This window comes from Microtus oregoni, unplaced genomic scaffold (genome assembly GCF_018167655.1).
Source record: "Microtus oregoni isolate MIOR12 unplaced genomic scaffold, Mior012 000054F_ref0000373, whole genome shotgun sequence".
Lineage (NCBI taxonomy): Eukaryota > Metazoa > Chordata > Mammalia > Rodentia > Cricetidae > Microtus > Microtus oregoni.
This window is the reverse complement of record NW_024543830.1, coordinates 7,343,165-7,360,952: the sequence shown is the minus strand read 5'-3', so window position 1 is coordinate 7,360,952 and position 17,788 is coordinate 7,343,165. Positions and strand designations below refer to the sequence as shown.

The 17,788-nt window shown below is 42.7% G+C and overlaps 1 protein-coding gene across 1 annotated transcript in view; it reads right to left on the bottom strand.

Annotated features, from left to right (window-relative positions):
• Spag17 (sperm associated antigen 17) overlaps positions 1–14,435 on the bottom strand; it is a 214,907-nt gene extending 200,472 nt beyond the window's left edge. The window contains exon 1 of the mRNA XM_041637866.1: positions 14,352–14,435. Coding sequence (XP_041493800.1) covers positions 14,352–14,435 — 84 coding nt within the window. The remainder of the gene's footprint in view (positions 1–14,351) is intronic.
• Positions 14,436–17,788: the final 3,353 nt, after the last annotated feature.

The window sequence follows — 17,788 nt, the reverse complement described above, 5'->3', positions numbered from 1 at the left end:
CCCAACACACTGTTGGGATTTGGATGAAGCCTTACATATTAAGCAAGGTATCTTTCTTTTGGGTTGGATGCCCTAAGTCAGCTCAGCAATGATTTTAATGTCAGTGGAGGAGGTATGATCATTGTATACTGCAATAGTACCTAAGGTTTTTAGAGCATCAAGTTGTTACCATGACTTACAGGCTGCAACTGACTTTCAAATTCAAAGCCCAAGAAAGCTAAAAGGCTAAGACAGCAGCAAACCATCAGCATATTTAGTTCAGTTGGTCATCTGGGAGGAGGAACTGCTATGTGGCATCTCTATGAAATGCTGTAGTCAGCAGAGGGCAAACCTGAAGCATTAGGAGTCCGGGTGGAAGAGGACAGGCATTGAAAACACAGAGCAATAGTTCCAAATAGGTAACTATTCAATGTGGCAAGCACTGAGGCTTGCTGGAAGGAGGCAAGGCAGTGAGTGCCAGCAAGCCATGGCAAAAATGGCCTGCTCCATCCTTCAGGAGACGATGTGGGTGAGCAACAGTTGGCTGGAGGCAGGCAGTGTAGTCTGTAGGTACCTGGGGATATGGAGGAAGCCTTTCTCCTTGAGTGGAAGGAGCAACGATGGATGAGCGAAGAAACATCATGAGAAGCTGCAGTAGGAACACTGGGCACGACACCATGGGAACTGGGAGCCGGTGGTGGTTTCCATGGCCGGAGGGGAGCCCTGATCAACAGCCACCATTTCTTCCCTGGCATTTTCCTAAGATGTTGCCAAACTCCCTGGCAATGTTGACTTTTTACTTGTATTTAATGCTTTTTCGCTTGCAATAAAAATGATCACACATCACATCCTGGTGGGATAATTTGACATACTAATTCCCTTCAGCTCCAAGCTCATTCAAATAAGACATTTTTGTCCAAAAGGAGAAATTATAACGTGAGGTTATGAAAAGTCCATTTCCCTTTTGAACATTCTTCCTAGCAACTCGGCTGTTTTCATTGGCTTTTATAAAAACAACCTTTGTGTGAACTGGCAATTTGTTTTGTAAATACCAATGAAGGCATATTTCAGAAAAATATCGTAGTAAAAACCAACCCAATTTCAGAAATATGCCTGCTGCCAGACATCAGTCTTCAGCTCATATTCTGAGTATTTCCAGTAAGTCTTAAATACACATTAACATGAGAAATGGCTTACTGTTTAGGATCAAAAAAGTGAAAAAAGAAAAAAAAACCTTCACTACCTCTTAGAAATTGCTCAAGGGTTCTAACCAATAAAACACATTTCTGTCTTTGAAAAACTACACTTATAATGACTTTAAGCACTTCAATTCAATTGCACATTTACTCCTCCAAATTTTCTTAGGCTGGGTTTATTATCATCTCTGTATAACATATTCTATGATGTTATTTGTTTAAGAGATCTGAGGCATTAATAGTTCAGCAATGCCTATCTTGAGCTCAGGGCCACTTTGCAAGCCTTGAAAAGAATTACAGGCTTTGTTCAAGACTTCAGAAATGCTTTTTTATTTTTATTTTATTTTTTACTGTTTCTAGAGTGTTCACAACTTAACTATTGTCACTGAGCTACATTTAATAAGAGAAAAATATTATTTCTCCACCGAGGTGTAATAAGGAGAGGCTGTGAACTGAATGTTCTAGAGAACTTTCTCTGCATGCCTCCTGACTGGCAGACAAAACGTCTCTGCAGAGTAGAATGGAACACCGAGGGGTTTTGGGGGGGACAGTTACACAATCCTGTGGCCTTGCAGCAAAGCATGCGTTCTATTTTGAGACAGGATCTCTCTCTCTCTCTCTCTCTCTCTCTCTGTTTGTGTGTGTGTGTGTGTGTTGTGTTATATATGTATTTGCATGCATTTGTGTGTGCATGCATGCACTTTGGTTTGTCTTTATGCACATGTGTGCATATGTAGGTCAGAAGACAACACTGGCTGTCTTCCTCAGTCAATTTTTCCGAAAGTCTTACCCTGAACCGGAAGCTCACTTATTAGGTTAGGCTCATGGCCAGCAAACTCCAGGAAGCTGCCTGTCTCCACTCCCCAGCACTGAGATTACGGACCTCAGCCACTATGCCCAATTTTTTTGGTGGACGCTAGAAGTCTGAACTTAGGTCCTCATGGAGTGGGATAAGCACTCTACTGACTGAGCTACACCTCCCTCCCAAGACAGGGTCTTTTTATGTAACCTGACTAGCTTAGTTCTCTTCATGTAGCTCTAGAGGGCTTTGGACTGTGGCTATGTCCCTGCCTTTTATAAGATAAAAATATTCTTCCTCAACAGAGTGTAATAAGGAACGGCCATGAGCTGAGTGTTTAGAGAATGTTCCCTTGGGTGCCTGCTACTGCCCCAATCACTGCTGTCTTATGCAAATGCTTTCTGTTGTCTGCTCTTAGAACACACCCCCTTTGTCTGCTACTTATACTGGTTTCCATCATACAGGCTTCACTGTACTCTAGATTTAACGAGCAAATCGGTGGAATTTATCATTTATGTGTGTATCTTGTACCTAAATTATGCTACTTATGGTAGTGTGTATACTACCATAAGGATCTAAGATGTGGTTTCTAACAGCTCATGTTCTATAAAATATGAAATGATACCAAATTGTAGAAGGCATTCTGTAACTAAGTATGGAATTTAACACAGAGCCTCCAGCCGAGGCGAGGAAAGATAAATGTCAGCCAAGGGTTTTAGAAAGACTTACTGTGCCTTTGGGGGAAAAAAAAAACCAGTGGAGGGGCGCTGGAGAGATGGTTCAGTGATTAAAAGTGAATATTGCTCTTCCAGAAGATCCAAGTGCAGTCAAAGTATCCACACTGGACAGCTCAAAACTGCTTGTAACTCCAGGGCATCTGACACCTTCTTGTAGACTCCATGGGTGTCGTGTATATACATTATTTAAAAATAAGATGAGCCTTTTCAAAAGAAAAAGCTTACTGTGAGGCATGTCATATAAAAGCTCCGGATAACAGATAAGACTAGTTGTGTGACATGGAGATTCACTGTGACCAAGGAGACTCATATGAGTGAAAGCCAGAGAGGTAAGAAATACATGTGCTGAAGACTAAGTGCTACATGCTATAGAAGTGTTTACAAAATAAGCATTATTTTATATTCATAACAAGTCTTTGAAGCATTATTGTGTTCACGAAAAAGACAAAAGGAGAAGGCTCAGAGGGAAGATAAAGTTTTTTTAGGTCATCCATCCCACTGCAAGAAAAATGGAATTCAGCACCGGTATATCTGGTCCTAGAATGGGGATTATTCCAGCATCTTGTCACCTTCCCTATGGATCTGTGCTACGAAGACACTATTGTACCTGTAGCAATTCCATTTCAAGGTTAGTTGTGACAGGCTAGAGGGGGCCAAAGAAAGCCAGTGGATTTGATTTTGCTGAAATTTTTTATTGATGGTCACCAGTACTTTCGAGGTAGAATCACTGCTGTGTGAACAGTATTTAGGAAAGATGAGGTTAAAAATGGAAGTGACTTAATGAACAGAAATAGGTAATTCTATGTTGAATGGATATTGGGCTCTTGAAAATTGAAGGGTCTAAAGGTATGGGGTTGGGCTGTAAAGAAGGGATGAGAATAAGGAAGAAACAATGAAAGGAGAATGTTGGGAAAGAAGAAGAGGACTCAGACTAAACAATGAGACTAGTGACTCAAGAGGACGTTTAGCTACTGTAGTAATGTCAGTGCCAGGGACAGAAACGGGGAGCTGAAGGACAGAGACCCAAGACTTTCAGGGCCGAGTTTGGGCTGTGCAACCAGAGAAAGCCATATACCTGTATGTAGAAGCAAAGCCCTTTTCTCTCCACTCTTTCAGAAAAAAGAAACAGTTATACTAAGAAACAATATGTATCTCAGAGATGGAGATCCCAACACTCAAACTCAAGTGTTTCCATCACCAGCCCCAGGAGGAAGCCAAGAGCTGCACATCCACAGAAAGTGATTCCAGTGGGAAGTCAGAGGATGCGAGTGGCCAGGCAGGAAGGCTGATGCTCTGGATAATGCAAGTGCGCCTCTTAGATTCATTTCTTTGCTTTAAGGAGCACTTGGCTCTCAAGTTTGAGTACTAATGACATGGACTCCAACAGCCATTCTCTAGGCAACTATCCTCCTCCAATGATGCCTACCTCATGGCAATGCTAGAGAGGCTGATGTAAGAGCCAAATGTAACCTGGGCTCATAGGAGCTCACGGAGTCTGAACTAACAGCCAGAGAGCCTGCATGGCACTCTATATATGTGACAGTTGTGTAGCTTGGTCTACTTGTGGGACTCTTAACTCTAGGAGCAGGGGCTGTCCTAATGCTTTGGCTGGCTTTGGGAACCTATTCCTCATTCTGGGTTGACTTGCCCAGCCTTAAAAGGGGAGGAGCTTAGTCCTACTTCACTTTGATATGCCATGCTTTGTTGATACCCATGGGAGGCCTATTACTTTCTGAAGAGGAACAGAGAAAGAGTGGATTGGGGAGGGTGGTGGAGGAGAGGTGGCAAGAGAGAGTAGGAGGAGAGGAGGGAGGGGAAACTGTGGTTGAACTGTGAAATAAATAAATAAATTTAATTTAAAAATAAATAAAAAATAATTCGTATCCAATTTATTTATTTATTTTTTTGCTTTCAAATTGCAAGGTCTACCTCAAACTTCCTCTGAGAATTATTTCTTACATCTTACTTACAACTCAGAGTTGCTCCTATTAAGGAGGCATGCAGCCTTGAGGACATCTTATGCATGGATTTTGCTCTTTTGTGGGTAGGGTGTTGGTTCTAAGACTAAAAGTTATGCAAAGAATATTACTTATTTGAAAATAAAAAGGGTGAGCACAGACTAAGAATGAAAATATACAAACTATAAGCAAGGCTTTGGTGTCTCAGGAAGGACATCAATAAATCATGTGTTTATAAACACTTTTAAATATTTATATTAAGGAAAAACTAAAGGTTTAATAAAAATGGTGATAATCATTAGATAAATGGCAGTAAGAAAGCAAAGTCTTTTAATTTGGATATTTTTGGCCTGCAATCATTCCGTAGTGAAATCAATGACTGTGGAAGCAGGGAATTTTTGGCAGGAAAAGGGATGTGTGGGCTTCCACAACCTTCCCTGGTGTGGTACAATGGTCTGTATTCTGTCAATTATATTTTAAATAAATGCTGATTGGCCAGTAGCCAGGCAGGAAGTATAGGCAGGACAACCAGACAGTAAGTAGAGACGGGTCAATGAGAACAGGACAATTCTGGGAAGAAGGAAGCCCATTTTTTCTGCAGTGTGAGCCTGCCACGGAAGAAGCAAGATGTGACAGCCTCACTGAAAAAGGTACTGAGCCATGTGACTAGTATAGACAAGAATAATGGGCTAATATAAGTTATAAGAGTTAATAAGAAGCCTGAGTTAGTGGGCCGATCAATTTATCACCAATTTAGACCACTGTGTGATATTCTTTGGGACTTAACAACTGCAGGAATCAGGCAGGAGAGAAACCCTGACAACACTTCCCTGTGTTTTAGTGTTTCCTGTGATGGGTAATAGTAAAAGAGTGGCATGGCTTTCCTGTCAGTAGGCACTTGTGTAGGTTATGTATGCCTTTAGCTATAGAGAGAAATGAGGCTCTTTAAATTGGGACAAATAGAAAGATAGTCTCCCCCCAGATAATATAAAAATATAAAAGAACTTAACTACCGTAATTCATAAAATGCTGAACCAAATTCCACCTGTGAGATGCCCCAAGCAGCTCTAATTTATGAAAATACTGGCATTCAGATAAACACCTTTGGGAGGAAAGCAAATAATATCTTAAACAAAACAAAAAGCTCCCTTCCTGGTTTGCTAATAGCCCTTCCACTGAGACCAAAGATCTTTTCCTCTGTGTTGATGCAGAAGTTTTTACTTGAGTACAAAATCCCAAGTGAAATATATGTCCCATGCATCCTGAAGCTGTGGATGCTGTTCAGAGCAGCGGAGTGGAGCCCGCCAGCTTCCTTAAGGAACGCTTGTGCTGTTTGAAAAGTTCTGGAAATATCCCATAATTTGTCACGAATAAAGCTGCCATTCATTTCTCTTTCCCCAGCATCACCTGCTATAGGTTCAGCAAGGAAGAAATGAAAAAGAAAAAGAAAAACAGAACTGATGTTAAAAAATATCCTGTTATCAAAGTGAAATGATCAAGATAGCAGACTAGGAAGCCCCCTTGCCTCTTTTCCATAGGCAAACATTAAACAACAATGGATGGGGGGAGTAAGAACTCAAAGTTAAACAACCCTCAAGAGAGTATGAAATCAAAGATCCACAACAACAAATAAACCTCGCTTCTTGGTGCGTTCATCCTAGTCAGCTGCTTCGGGTGGTGTGGGCGTGGCATCCTACGGATGGTCCATCCTGGTTCCCTTCCCTGGGCCCCCAGAGCAGAGCAGAAATTACTTCTATTTGGATTTCTCTGTAGGTGGTACAAGGTGCTGGTTATATGTGTTATGATCCAAGTTTAACCAGGGAGAACCGGGCGCGGGGGGTGGGGGTGGGGCGGGGTGCATCCAGCTTGGCAGAGTGGACAGAGGCTGTGATATGCTTTAACACACAAAAGCTTCAAGAGAATGAAGAGCCATAGATCCCTGACGAAAGGGAACATGGGTAGAAGAAGGCAAGGGAGCCTTAATAACCCTGAGAGAAAGATGTCCTTGCTTCAAGGCTCCTCTGGGGAGCTAAGGTATTTGAAAACAATTAGGTGTTTGGGGGAAACTTTGAATGCTTACAAACCAGCCAGCAGGGAGGCCAGAATTATCCTGAGGAAACCTTGAGAATTAATCATGGATTGTCACCAAAGGGTAGGATATGTCCTAATGTGCTGAACTGTTCTCTGCCAATCAACAAACCCTAGAATGCTTGAAAGTTTCCAAATGTCCAGTTTATGAGTAAAAATAGGATATACAAAGAAACAGAACAACCTGGCCTATTAAAATAAATAACAAATCTCTATTAACAAATGTATGCACTGGATTTATTAGATGTTTCTAAACAGCAGCCTTAATGGGGTGAGAGAACTAAAGGGAGTCGGGAAAGGGACATTTGAACCCAAAGAGAGCACAGGCAAAGTACTAGTCTGTGTTTGTAAAAAGAAGGCAGCAGAAGCCCAGGGCTGAACCAACAGTGACTAACTAAAGTCTGCTAGAGGGGTTTGCCCACACCCTCAAGCAGGCGGGACGAAGAATCTGCAAGCCAGAACATGAATTATTTGAAGATACGCAGTCTGAAGAGCACAGGGCACAGCCCAGGATTGAAGGTTCCGCCCTTGCTGCAGCCACAGCACCCAGAGCAGCAAATGAGACTGAAATCACCATGAAATGCCTTGCTCATCACCGCTTCATTTGTTGCCTTGGATCATGACTGATTTCAGTGTCTAGGCTTTCTCAAGAGTCATTTTAATTTTGAACCTATTCCTTATTATTGTTTAATGTTTATGCTTGGACAAGAGGCATTGGGATTCCTAGTCTGTTGTCTTGATAATTTTGCTTTGATTAAAAAAAAAAAGACAGAAGGAAACTGAGTATAGTCTAAGGAACTAGAGGAACACTGCCAGGGGCTGTATATGGCAGCGGCACTAAGAAAATCATCTGAGCAGATTATTGGAGTAAATAATGGATGAAGATTCCCCAATCTTGAGGAAAGAAAAACTACACATCCGAGAAGCTCAACAGACTCCAAGTGTGACAGACTGGAGCCCCTGCCCAGGCGCATGGCCAGACTGCCACAGCCCACACAGAGAGCCCTGGAAGCCGTGGGAGAAAAACTAGCTCCTCACGTCTGAGGTCCTTACCAGTGTGAAGGTCACCTGGGATATTCAAAGTGATAGGAGAAAGCAAAACAAAATGAAAAAACCGAAACCTGTCAACTAAGATCCTCTAACTACCCAAATTGTGTTTTAAAAGTGAATTAGAAATGAAGAAAATTCAGAGAGACAAAGTTAAGGAGGTTCATGGCTATATGGTATGATCTTCAGTAAGCATGAAAGGGAAACGTTTAATTAAATTAATTATTATTATTATTCCAAGACAGGATTTCACTCTGGAGCCCTGACTGTCTCAGAACTCAGTCTGTAGGCCATACCAGCCTTGCACTCAAAGAGATCCTCCTAATTCTGCCTCCCCGTGTGCTGGGATTAAAGGCGTGTGCTACCACTGCCCCTCCAGTCTTAAGTGAAAAAATGCTAGTTAGCAACTTAGCACTGTGCAAAAATAAAGTTATCTGACAAAAATAAATCATGCATACAAATGTCTTTACATCACCATTATGGTGACTTTTGATTTGCATTGTTATTTTTAATAATTATTTGTAGAGCTGAAGAGATGTTCAGTGGTTAAGAGTGCTGCTCTTCCAGAGGACCCAGGTTTATTTCCAGCATCCTCATGGCAGCTCACAGCCATTTGTAACTCCATTCCTAGGGGATCCAATACCTTGGCCTCTGCAGGCATAGATGTAGTACATAAACATATGTGTTTAGGCAAAACACTCATTCATAGAAAAATAAATAATACAAAATTCTCCTCAGACTCTTCAAAATACTGAAAAGGCAGACTATTTCCAAAGACCAAACATTACAAGAAAAAGTAGCTCTATAAGACTATTCTTTGTGAGCGTTGATGTGAAATCCTGAGGACACTAACAAACTCAACAGGACAGGAAGAGGCTCATATATATATATATATATATATATATATATATATGTGTGTGTGTGTGTGTGTGTGTGTGTGTGTGTGTGTGTGTGTGTATGTGTGTGTGTGTGTGTATGTGTGTGTGGCCAAGTGAGATGCGTTCTTGAGGTGAGAAGGTGGCTCTGTATATGAAAATTAATATATAGATGCATGGTTTTGTCCTACCAATTATACCTTAGTAACTTTAGGAGAGAAAAGAAAATATCCTAAAACTAAAATAGCAAATTCAATGCCGCCAAGACATCAACAAAATCAAGGAGAAAAGCCCATACAAACCTTCCACACGATCTAGAAAAAGCACTAGGCAAAGTTAAAAAAACAAAGACTCAGCAATTAGAAGTAGAAGAATGGGATTAAGAAAATATTTAATTAACTAAAAGCAAAAGGAAGCCCTGAGCATGGCAGCTGGAATGACCCTTGCAGAGGAAACACTGGAGAGAGGTTCCTGCCATTGGCTATGAGGAGGCATCCTTGGGCACAGTACCAAATCTGCGAGCTATGGAGCAAGGTAAACTGAGCACCTTGCAAAGCTAAACACGTGGAATACCACAGTAGACTGTCAGTGGAAGGAAGGACAACCTTGGGGTAGAAGAGCGCATTGATGTAAAAATATGATAGCAGGCGAGGGGTTTCTATCGAGAAGAGTTAAACATCTTTTGCAATTTGATAATAAATCACCAAACAGCTCAATTCATAAACTGGCAAACAAGGAAGTACGGGTGATTGAGAAGGACTTTAAAAGACATGCTAATTTCATAAATTATTAGGGAACTGAAAATAAAAACACAAGGAAACATCACTTCACACCAGTTAGGACGATTATTACAAACAATATCAAAGAAAAATCCAGCCACATCAAAGAGAAACTCAAAACAACATCAACTCCAGAACACTGCAAATGTTGGTGAGGACGTGAAGGCCTTGAGTCCTTTGTGTGTATCTGGTAGGAATGTGAAAAAGTCGTTGCCACATGATGCAGCTACCCCAGATTCACAGATGCTCCGAAGAACTCAAGGCAGGGACCCTAGCACAGTGTTTTGTACTCTTTTATTACTAATAGCAGTCATCACACTAAGCAAGGAGAGATACCACCCAGTGTTCAGCAAAGGATAGGTAGTAGTTCAAGAAAGTATGTTATGTACCCTAAAGGAAAGGAATTCTAACCCATAGTTCAAAACCACTGACTGCTAAGTCAGACAAGTCAGTTACACAGGCAACTGCTGGCTGGTTATTCCTATATAAAACCCTTTCAGCAGGCAAATTCTGACAGAAAGAGAAATGGCAGCTTCCAGAGGCTGGTACAATGGTTTGAATTTCCCCCTCCAAAGCTCATGATGAAGTTTAGTTACCTTTAGGAGGTGGTGGTGGTGGTAGTGCACGCATTTAATCCCAGCACTTGGAAGGCAGAGGCAGGTGGATCTCTGTGAGTTCGAGGCCAGCCTGGTCTACAGAGTGAGTTCCAGGACAGAGAAACTCTGTCTCCAAAATAAACAAAACAAAACAAAACAACCCCCCAAATAAAACAAACAAACAAAAGAAGCAATCAGGACATGTGGGCAACACTCTTATTCAATCTTTTTTCCCCTCAGGAGTAGCTTAATTGCTATAGAGGTTATCTTTGATAAAAGCAATTCTTTCCCACACTTCCCTATGTGACACCCTCTGCCATGTTATGGTACAACCAGGGCTTCTGTTGGGTGCTGCCACCATGTTTTAGCACTTCCTGGCCTTCAGATACATAAGAAAGAAACCTCTGTCCTTTGTAAATTATCTAGTCAAAAGGCTCTGTCATAGTAACAGCAAACAGACAACAAGAGCTGGAGCGAGGAAGGGAAGGGAAAGGAAGTGAGCATTGCTTCAGGAGTACTAACAGGTTCCCTTAGCATCCCCTCCTCCACTGTGGCCAATGGCATCTGCCTTGATAGTCGTGTGGCAAGATTTTCATTTCTATGACAGTCTCTATCACCCAGGGATATATTCTAAGATCCCCAGTAGCTGCCTGACCCTGCAGATGGAGTTCAATCCCACAACGTAATTGTCTTTCCCATCTCAGCTATGCACTTAGCAGAGAAATAAAGCTTTTTTTCAGTCTCAATAGTAGAACTAGCATGGCTTCCTTTTCCTTTTCCCATACATTGACTGATAGAAAACCTGTTCTTACAGCACTCAGTGTCAGCCCTTACTTCTACTCTTTCCTTATTCAATCAATAACCTTTTCCTTCCCCCTTGAAGGAAGCCATTCTCAGCTTCTTTTGGCTCATTCTGATCACCATCATGATACCCTTGCACCGTGAAGCTAGTGTTGAGAGGAATGGTGGTGAAATGTGGAAACTGAACCCTTGTGCACTGCACAAGTATGGTATTACAGCCATCTATTCAATACACCAGACAGCTTGGAAGAGATCAGTGGGCAAACTGCATATGTCCATTGGATACACTGAATGTAAGGACGACTCATGTCCCAGGTGGGATGGAGGGCGATGTGGTACAAGATTTGATAGGCTATGTGGCTTAACACAATTTTCATTTAATACTTTCAGACCTCAGTTGGCTGAGCATATCTGAAGCCATAGGAAGGGAAGTCTCAGGTAATGAGTGTGCTAAAGCTTCTTCGGGGCGCTAAAGCCATTCTAGATTGTAAATGTGTTAATGCCACACATTCCTACGCTGTTATTTTAGAGTCTCACTGACAATGCACCTAAACCTTGTGTTTTTAAAATTTGAGGTGTGATGTTTCATAAGTACTAATAAGTGTTATCTTTGTACAGCAAAGAGAGTCAGTGGTGGCTGGACTTTCAGAATTAAGTCAGGAGCAATGGACACCCAGTTACATGCCCTTTCTCTCAAATCAAGCATCCCAGGTTGATGTTGGTTTCCTCAGTCAAACTGATTTCCCCTGCATCCTAACTGCTCTAATATGACCAAGTTTTCCAGGGTCAATTAAAGACATATGCAGAGTATTTCCTGGCCACTCAAGCCTGCATCCATTTTCCTAACCTCCCTAGTCATTTAGTGCTCAGTAAGAGGGTACCTTCTACTGTTGCCACCTTTTTATGATTTAGAAACAACTAAAATGTCCTGAGAAGTGACAATAATTCCAGCTTGAGAGGGCAGCTCCCAAATCAATCAATCACTCAATCTATCTATTAATTGATTGATATAGATAAAATAGGGAAATGAGGTCAAATCACCAGAACCGCATGGTGAAGTTGGTTCTTCTGTTCAATTCCAGTGCGGACTCCTCTCAGAATATCAGAACTACTGATTTAGATTCAATGAAGTCATCTGAAAAACGATCTTTTGGAATACTAGAGAATTACCATGCTGTCTCCTATGTCCCACCCCAGTACACATGATTGCACATGCATACTCAAGCACATATACCTGTGCACGAATAACAAACTCTTCATGATTAAAAAAACAGCATATTCTCAGACATGCCACTTGTAAAACTCCTTACCAAACACTATCAACAAAGAATTCACATAAACATTGTCTTCTTCAGCCAAATTCAGAGTCTTCACTTCATAGCCAAAGCTATATATTACTTTGACTTGAAATTATATCTATTAGTATAAAAGCTTTATTGAACCTATACTGTTAGAATACTATGAAGAAGGCTGATTTTTATTCATGTTTCCAAGCCATAAGAAAAAAACAGTGCCTGTAGGATTTTAGTTCAATTAGGAAAACCATAGCTTTATGTCCGCAGGACTGGACTAACAAACACAGTGTCAGTGCCTTCACCAACCCTGTGGTTTAGCAGTGGTAATTTAGGCAGACATGCTCACTCTAAGTTCAACTTGGCCAATATCATCTAAAAAAAATCGAGAAAATTATTTTGGCTAGTTTTGACTTGCAAAAGCAAAAGAGAGGATACTTTTGTAGAGCGATTTGACAAACATCTCCGAGAACCTGAGAATGTAACTGGGGATTATGGAGTGATGCTCTTTATTGCTAGTGTTTTTGAAACCATGCGCAAGAGTCAGGGTTATGATGCATGAAGTCACAGCAGAAACGGGAGTGTCAGACTCTTCTTACGGGGCTCACCAGGACTAATTTTTATATCAGATAGCATTACTTCCCATAGAGAAAGAAGCAACCTTATTGGAAAATAAGGATAAATAGGTACCATTTCCCGGGAGGACAGCAGGTCCATTTTCCTTTTCTTAACTACAAACTCTCTAGTGAATCATATACCCACATGCAAAATGAAAAATGAAACCAGTCTTGCTCTCCACTGTTGCAAGAGGTTCCCAATGGCAGACTAGAATGTCCAGAAATGGCCTTTCTTTGTTTCAAAAGACTATTTGAACCTAGAAACTTTAGAACCTATATGTGGATTTCTACCTGCTGGTGTCAGAAGCCTTTGAATTCTCACTGGAGGTGGTCGAGGTCTTTGGAACTGGGCTTGCATGCAGCTGGGCCCTCTGATTTGAGTCTTAGATTGCTGGGAACATTTGTGTCAATGTGCAAGGAGCAGCTAGTTCCTCTGATCTCCTATAGCTTCAAGATATATGAAGATATATGTGTATATGGATTTTATATGTACGAGTGTTTTGCCTACACTTACGTATATGTACAATGTACATGCCTGGTCCCCAAGAGGCCAGAATGGAGCTGTAGTTAGAGATAGTTGTGAGCCACCCTGTGGGCTCTGAGAATCGAACCCTGGTCATCTGCAAAAAACATGTGCTCTTAACCATTGAGCCTTCTCTTCAGCCCTAGATGAAAATGTTTGGTTCAGTGGCATGGAGTGTGTCCTAATTTGTTTCAGCTGTCAACTCGACACAACCTGGAGTCAGCCGAGAGAGTCTCAACTGAGGGGCTGACCACAACAGAGGGGCCTGTGGCCACGCTTCTGTGAGATGGTCTTGATTGCTGATTGCTGTAGGAAGACCGAGCCCATTGTACGAGGCACCATCCCTAGGCAGGTGGGCCCGTGTTGTATAAGAAAGTTAGTTGAGCATGAGCCAGAGTCCGAGAGCAGAATTCCTGCAGGGCGTCTCCTTCCAGTTCCTGCCCTGATTCCCCTCAGTGATGAACTATAACAGTAAGATGAAATAAACACTTTCCTCTCCAAGTCACGTCGAGCCATGCTCATTTATCAAAGCCAACAGAAAACAGAGCAGGGCAAGCCATGACATAGGAACATTTTCTATTTTCACAGATTGTCACCCTGGGTCCTGTCTGTTTATACTCAGTGTTTATTAAGATATGACTGTGTGCAGGGCCACAGACGATTTGTCAAGATATCAGCCAAACAGGAAGGAAACAGTTCGCAAACACAACAGCCCCAGTACAACTTGGACACATCATCTGGGAGCCTTCGTTGGAAAGGAGCCCTAGGAGTGGCATTGGCACTGCCGGTCCTCCACCCTCATCCGCATCTGGCAACCCCTATTGAAATTGCAGGACAGAGGTTCCCATCCTGTCTTGGGTTTTCCTCTGGTGCAGCGAATTGAATCCAGGACCTCACTCAGCCCTACCACTGAGCTATATACCCAGACTCCCTGTTCACCCCTTTGTAAAGCGCCCTCCACCCCTGCCCAGGACATTCTTTGTGATTTGGAGTGTGTAAGGACCTGGGAGAGTAGTACTGAGCAGAGAGTGTACTAGCTACCTCACTTGAAACGGGAGACTCACCTGGTTCAAGTGTGCAGCTATGAGTGAGGGTTCCCATATCTTAGAGATTGCGTTCCCGGTGCTTTTCTCCTTCTTAGGTGCCATGCTAAGGATGGGAGGTGCATTGGCCACAAAATTGGGCTCACGCCCGGCCTGAGCGTCCCTGTTGCTGTGGTAACCGAGACCACGCCCAGCTCCTGAACGGATCCGGTTCCCTTCCCCCAGTCTGCTTCCGGACTCTCAGGTCAACCGCTTCCGTTTCCATAGCAGCGGAGTTTCCCAAGTGGGGACGCTGAGTACCAAACTCCAGGAATTCCGGGGTAAATCTGATGATTTTTCCAACGTGACGAGGGTCCTCCTAATTTTTTTGATCCACTTCTTCTCTCTGCTTCTCTTGGGAGCTGAGTCCGGTTCGAATAAACAATGTGTAGAAACTCGGAATTACTCATCCAGGCTTACTCCACCAAAATTCCTCTGGTCCTGTCAATCCAGTACGGAGAGCCACAGGCCAGGCAGCCCAGGTGGTTTTAAACCTCTAATCTCCTGGACACCTCCTCTCTGGGTGCTGAATCACTCCCCTCTGCCTCACCTCTTTCTGGGTATCTCTCTATCAGCTCTGCCTAAACGGCTCCCAGTTCCTTAAAGGGGTGTCACATTGGCAAGCAGAGCCCCCTTTCCTAACCCGCATTCATCTAAGGTACCCTGCTTAGACTGAGACCTCAGAATGATGGTGACCGTAACAACCGATGTTGATTTGTGCTGGGCATTGATCCCAGGGCCTCTGGAAGAGGAAGGAACAAAAGCACTTGTCCGTCTCTCTGGCCCCTAATGTTACTTCATTTCTAAGTGTGTACCTGTTCATGTGTGTGCAGGTAGGTGCACATGAATGTGGATACAGTTGCATGTGGAGGCCGAGACCCACCTCAGGTGTGTGTCTTTGACACCATCTATGTTGTTTATTGAGACAGGTTCTTTCCCTAGCCCCATGCTTGCTGAATAGGTTAGGCTGGCGGACAGTGAGTCCGAGGGATTCAATCCACCCAGCTCCATCTCCCCAGGGCTGGGATTAGAGCACATATCCTCACACCTGGCTTTTTAACTTGGCTTTTGGAGATGGAACTCAGGTCCTCATGCTTGCATGACAAGCACTTCACTAAAGGTGCTGACTCAGCCCTACTTAGTTATTACCTTTTTAGGCTTCCTTGGGGCAGATGAGGGCACCCAAAGAAGATCTCAACCAAAGGTATCTTACTGTCTTTCCCATGTATGTAAAGCACATTGCTGTGCAGTGCTTAGCTTTCACTGAGCCTCTCCTGGTGCCTAGAGGGTTTTATTATCTCACACAGAAAAGGGTGACCGGTCCTGCTTGTGGCCTGCAGCCACACTCTGTCCAGCACATCCTGCATGATTGCTGTTTTCCATGTTGATGAAATCTTCTGACCTTATAATCACTGTCGTAGAAGAAGAAATCGTGAGGGCTTGGGTCACGGAGGGATTGCTCTGTATCCTTGCAGACTTTGAAAGGCTCCCAAAGCCTATGTCTTAAGGCCGTGGTCTCCAGATGGTGGCGCTTCTGAGAAGTGGGAAGAAGTTAGGAGGTGGGGTCTAGTGGGTGGAAGTGGGGACTTTGTGCCTTACTGAGGCCTGTTCCTCTTTCTGTCTGTCTTTGCTTCCTGGCCACCAAGCTAGAGGCAGTGTCCCACCTCCTGCATGCAGCCACTGTATTCTTCTGCCTTGTCACAGTCCCCAAACAAGTGGCCCAAGTAACATCTCTGACATCATGTGGCAAAATAAATCCTTCCTTCCTGTAGGCTGCTTATCTGAAGCATTTCTCCTATCTCCAAAAGAGGAAGCTGGCTCTGCCAGCGGTGCTTTTCAATCACTGTTGTCCTACTTCAGCAGGTTTGTGATGGTGTTTCTCTAACTTTGATTCATAACTTGGACCAGTTGAAGGAAGTATTTTCTCCCACCCTATCCCCCTCTTTGGATACTGATAAGGAATAAAAGGCACTTTTCAAAACAATCTTTCACAATTAAAAAAGAATCATCAGTACTTACAACATGTGTATTTTATTTTTTGGGGGATGCATACTGACTGACTCCCACAACATTCACACACCCCGTATCTGGGAGCCTTTTCTTTTTGTCACAAGAACAAAATGGCTGATGCATCGCGATGTCAGAGGAATTTGCTGGAGAAGGGTTCTCCTGATGGTCTCCATGACAACTACTGAGGCTATCACTCTTTCATCTCAGAGCATATCTCTCCAATATTTTCTCAGTGATGCAGGATGAAAACAGATTTTGTATTCTTGCTTAAAGGTCATCTCTTACAGATTGATGACATCAATCTGAATTCTGGTCATATTTCTCAGAGTTTAACCTGTTTGGAGAACGTTGATTTTATGAGTGACGTAATAAAATATTTATTGGCCATTTAAGCTCATGTTCCATTTAAAAAGTAACTACTGTTTACGTGTCATGTTTTGTCGTGAATTTCATCTCTTTTTGAATGTGAGAAAACACGACAAGGTCAAGCTCTGCACTTATCACAGTCCAGGCTGGTCATTAGCAGACCGTTTGCCACATCGGTTCAACATAAGAATGAGAAACAGATAAAGAAAAATGGAAAAGGAGGCCTAGAAAAAGTGTTATTTTTGAGTTGCAAATAAACATTCAGTAATTTTTTTCTAACAAACAATAACTATACCATCTAGTTTCAGAAAAAAAAATGTTTTGGGCAGTCTGAATAATGTTCAGTGCACTGCATTTGTCCCTGGTGCCCACAGAGGTCAGAGGGGCATTGGATCCCCTGGAACTGCAATGGAAGATGACTGTGACCCACCATGCAGAGAGCCAACATCTGTCCTTTAGCAAGTGCAACAAATGTTCTTACCGGCTGAGCCATCTCTCTAGCTCTGATGCTAATTTTATCAGCAATGAAGTGTTTGTAATATTTATTGGCATAAACCTGATTCTCATAAAACATTTCCTTTTCTTTATTCTCCCTGTAAGAGTCTGACTTTCTAAATTCCTTTATGATAAGGATATGAAAAGGTGACTTAGTTCTCACTAACAGGGTACAGTACAATTACACATTTTTGAATATGGGCTTGATCCTTAAAACCACTTCCCATGTGTTGTTCGGACCCTTCCCCCATATGCCTAGATATTGTGACATTGATGTCCTTGGCAGTTTGAGTGATCGCTGTGGTACAGAGGTCTCTCCCAACCTTTTCTCCACTGGAAAAGTTTTCTTGGACTATTAAGTAGTTGGGCAATGACTTCTCTTTAAGCTTGGAAAACACTGGGTGGGCTGCAGCCACTGGGCTGTTGTTAAACTCTTCATTAGCTGTGCTTCCATTTCTGTCCCGTGGGAGAACGCCTTGACCTAAAACAACCTAGGGGGATCGAAGGGAGAATTTCAGCTTTCAGTTCCAGGTCACAGTTGGTTACTG